At 54.0% G+C, this 4165-nt stretch overlaps 1 protein-coding gene across 1 annotated transcript; it reads left to right on the top strand.

The window, feature by feature from the left end:
* The first annotated feature begins 2908 nt into the window (after positions 1 to 2908).
* On the top strand, positions 2909 to 4021 carry Prlhr (prolactin releasing hormone receptor). The gene has a single exon (XM_005387879.2). The coding sequence runs from the start codon at positions 2909 to 2911 to the stop codon at positions 4019 to 4021; it is 1113 nt and encodes a 370-aa protein (XP_005387936.1).
* The last annotated feature ends 144 nt before the right edge of the window (positions 4022 to 4165 follow it).

Raw genomic sequence — 4165 nt, 5'->3', positions numbered from 1 at the left:
GAAGTTTATAAACAGTATTATAAAGGTGGGGCTTAACACTTTTGTAATTTCAAATGGAGATAAAAATAAAAGATTATGAAAGGGGGAAGTATTTGAGAACAGGGTAATCTTTGGGTTGGATCTTGTAGGATGTAAAGAATGTGGACATGTACAGCTGAGTGGTATCAAAGCAACTGACATTCTAGAGAAAAAAAATCCTAAAAGAGGCATTGGGTGGGAAGGGTGAGGCTATGCCAATACCTAGAATAGTTCTGATTTATTATAGGAAGTAAAATGGGAAAAGGGGAGAAACAAGTCTCCTTCCCCCAAAAAATCTTAAGGGAAATCAGAACAGGAATCTTTGCCATGTTAAAAGATTTGACCTTGGTTTGCTGGCCCATCGAAACTTTAGGGAACTACTTTCTTCATTTCTCTTCAGAGTTCTTTATTTATGAACTTTCAGCATTACTAATTAGCACAGGAACGTCTGAGCATTAGTATGGTTTAATTATACTGGTTGATTAATGAGGATCGGGGGAGTAAATATCTAAGAAAAGCTATAGACAAGTATAGACACCATTAAAACCTTTACCAGACTTCACTTGGGACTTGACAAATCACCAACACTCTTCTTTGAAGGATGTCTCAATGTTAAGCTTCCAAAACTGGTATTTATATAGTATTTGTATGACCTTTAGCTGTTGACAAGGTTGTCATTTTATTTCTTTTACTATGACATATCAGTGAAATTAATCAGAATGATGACTGTAATCGCAAGGCCTGACCGCATCCCAAAACTTCTTCCACCTACTTTACTACAATTCCCTTGGCTTGGGCTGGGGATATAGCTCAATGGCACAAGCACCTGCCTGACAGTTCCCTCTGCTTAAGCTATTTGGAAGCAAAGGAGCTCTTCTGCTCATGGGAAAATACAATCCTGCTGGTGAAAATGAGGGGATTAGGCAGGCACAGTTTGCATCTTATTGGAAGCTTTGTAGTTCTAAAAAAATTTTTTTTAGCTAGATTGATTGTAGCTCCGTGCATGTGCATTTAGGATGCATACAAGTGCATAAATTGATTGCTCTTGTGCCAGCGTTGACTTTTTTTCCTGTATGAAAGACTCACTTGAATTTGGAGGGTGGCATAATGTGCTCTTTCTTTCCGGTCTAATTGGGACATCTGTAGCTGCAGCGGACAAAGCACATGGACTTACCAGTGAAGGGACAATGAAGCTTCATCCTCCATAACAAGGAAAGAAGAGACCTCCAGGAGATGAGGTAGGTTCTAAAGAGCAAGGTCACAAAGCCCTCCTCCCTGGTTACCACCCCATACGGGCTAGGTGAATTTATATTTCAGTGACTACTTGAAATCTTGAACACTACTATGATTTTATGGAATGGTGAAGCTTTTCAAATGTTTATTACTTTTGTTATCATAGCAGACACCTTGCAATTACTTGTATTTTTTTTTAAATCCTAAAATTAAGTGAAGAGGCCTGGAAGAGGGTCTAGGAACTTGATGTTTTTTACAGGGAGAGTCAGTCGGACAGGGTAGCCGAGAAACTTGAGTAAGGGATGGCGGGGCGGGGCACTGAAGTGTGTAGGGTACCAGGCACGAGGGAGGTAAAAAATGGCGTTGTACCACGTGCGGTCATTCGCACGCACAGAAACGAAAGTCGGCAACCCTCCGACCTCTGGAAAGCCGGTTCATCTGCCTCCATCCATCCTACAGTTCTTACCCAAGAGGCAAGCGGCGAGACAGCTGTTTGAGCCAGCCGGCTCCCTTCGGCGAACTCCTGGGAGCCACAGGAGAAAGAATTTCCCGCCGTGGTCGGGCGTCCCTCTGCCAGGGCGCCGCGTGGCGCACCTTGGTCTGGCGGCAGCTGTCCGTGGTCCTGAACGGGACAGGACAGCTTTGGCTCGGACGAGCCAGGTGCCTGCCAAGCGCGCCGCGGCCCAGGAAAAAACTCAAAAGTCGGAGGGAGGGCGACGGCCCAAAGGTCCGAGATAAAGTCCGCGACAAATTCCAGGCTCTGCACTGCAAAGACCTGCCAGAAGACCCTAGCGACTCCATCAACCTCGGCCGAGACTCTACAGGACCCAGTGCTAAATGACAAGTAGTTCTCCCCCGCGGCCCCTGGTGCATCTCACCCCCTCCAACACTTCGTCCCTTGACTCTCCTCCCTGGAGACGGCATCAAGTCGTCCCGACAGCCTGGCGCTTCATGCTTCTCCGGCCCTCATCCACCGCACGCTGCTTCTGGACCGGGATTCTCTAGACGCCGCATGATCCCGCAGTCCAGACTACCCCTCCCTGGCTTCTCGGGTCCAGGTTGCCAGCCCCTCCTCCGTTTCTGAGACCACCCCTCTCAACCCCCCTCACCAGTTCTGTAAACGCGGAGTTGTGCGGCGCGAGCTCCGCCCCCAGTTTCCACACAAGGGCGCGCTGGAGTGGTGGGCGGGGCGGAGGAGGGGCTCCCGGCCCCTTTCAAAAGCTGCTGCAGCTGGGAACCCCTGGAACGCTCAGCTCCGCGGAGAAGCGAGAAGCTTGGGTCACCGTCGTGGGGAGGATTGCTACGGGACAGCCGGAATTCTGCCCTTCCTTCCCAAGACCGCGGTCCCGCCTGCCGAGCCCCCTACACAGGTAGGACTTCACACCCTGATCTGGACTGCGTGGAGAGTGAGGGCTGTGCATTGAGCGGGGGCGTTTAAATAACCTGTGCACGTCTAACCGCGCTTAGGTTTATTTTTACCGGGGAGGGGGGAAGGACAGCACTTTTTATTTAGTGTTTTTGTTGTTGCTGTGTAGCCAGTTATTCCAGAGGGAGGACTTTGTGACGGGGCCAGGATGGGTTGGGGAGGGCGTGGTTGGCTTAGGAGTGACAGTGGAGAATGTGAAATGACAGACTCCATTATCTTTGAACAGATAGCATGGCCTCCCCGCCCACTCGAAACCCTGGGGACCCTGACTTGCCTCCTGGGCTGCCGCCGGAGGCTACAGTCCCAGCCAACCAGAGCGCGGAGACCTCGGGGGGCAACGGGTCGGCCGCGGGCTCGGGCGCCCAGGCCCTCACGCCCTTCCACAGCCTGCAGCTGGTGCATCAGCTGAAGGGGCTCATCGTGCTGCTCTACAGCGTCGTGGTGGTCGTGGGGCTGGTGGGCAACTGCCTGCTGGTGCTCGTGATCGCGCGGGTGCGCCGGCTGCACAACGTAACCAACTTCCTCATCGGCAACCTGGCCCTGTCGGACGTGCTCATGTGCGCCGCCTGCGTGCCGCTCACACTGGCCTACGCCTTCGAGCCACGGGGCTGGGTGTTCGGCGGCGGCTTGTGCCACCTGGTCTTCTTCTTGCAGCCGGTCACCGTCTACGTGTCGGTGTTCACGCTGACCACGATCGCGGTGGACCGCTACGTCGTGCTGGCGCACCCGCTGCGCCGCCGCATCTCGCTGCGCTTCAGCGCCTACGCGGTGCTGGCCATCTGGGCGCTTTCCGCGGTGCTGGCGCTGCCGGCCGCCTTGCACACCTACCACGTCGAGCTCAAGCCCCACGACGTGCGCCTCTGCGAGGAGTTCTGGGGTTCTCAGGAGCGCCAGCGCCAGCTCTACGCCTGGGGGCTGCTGCTCGGTACCTACCTGCTCCCCCTGCTGGTCATCCTCCTGTCTTACGTCCGGGTGTCGGTGAAGCTCCGGAACCGCGTGGTCCCGGGCTGTTTGACCCAGAGCCAGGCCGACTGGGACCGCGCGCGGCGCCGCCGCACCTTCTGCTTGCTGGTGGTTGTCGTGGTGGTGTTTGCCGTCTGCTGGCTGCCGCTGCACGTCTTCAACCTGCTTCGAGACCTCGACCCGCGCGCCATAGACTCTTACGCCTTCGGGCTGGTGCAGCTGCTCTGCCACTGGCTCGCCATGAGCTCTGCCTGCTACAACCCCTTCATTTACGCCTGGCTGCACGACAGCTTCCGCGAGGAGCTGCGCAAGTTGTTGCTAGCCTGGCCCAGGAAGATAGCGCCCCACGGCCAGACCATGACCGTCAGCGTGGTCATTTGATATAGGGGCGCCAGACCTGGGTTGAGGAGCTTCAACACCACTGGGCTCAGAGGTTGGACTGGAGTCCGTACTCCGAAGCACCAGAGCCAAGACCACACAGGACAAGACTTCCAGCCCAGTCCTCTTTGTTTTTTTTTTTTTTTT

Source organism: Chinchilla lanigera, unplaced genomic scaffold (assembly GCF_000276665.1).
Source record: "Chinchilla lanigera isolate Chin_1 unplaced genomic scaffold, ChiLan1.0 scaffold00030, whole genome shotgun sequence".
NCBI lineage: Eukaryota > Metazoa > Chordata > Mammalia > Rodentia > Chinchillidae > Chinchilla > Chinchilla lanigera.
The sequence above is the reverse complement of the archived record's forward strand: the minus strand, read 5'-3'. Positions and strand labels throughout refer to the sequence as shown.

Coding starts and splice junctions, on each gene's coding strand:
- Prlhr (XM_005387879.2), top strand. CDS start 2,909: ATGGCCTCCCCGCCCACTCGAAACCCTGGGGACCCTGACTTGCCTCCT.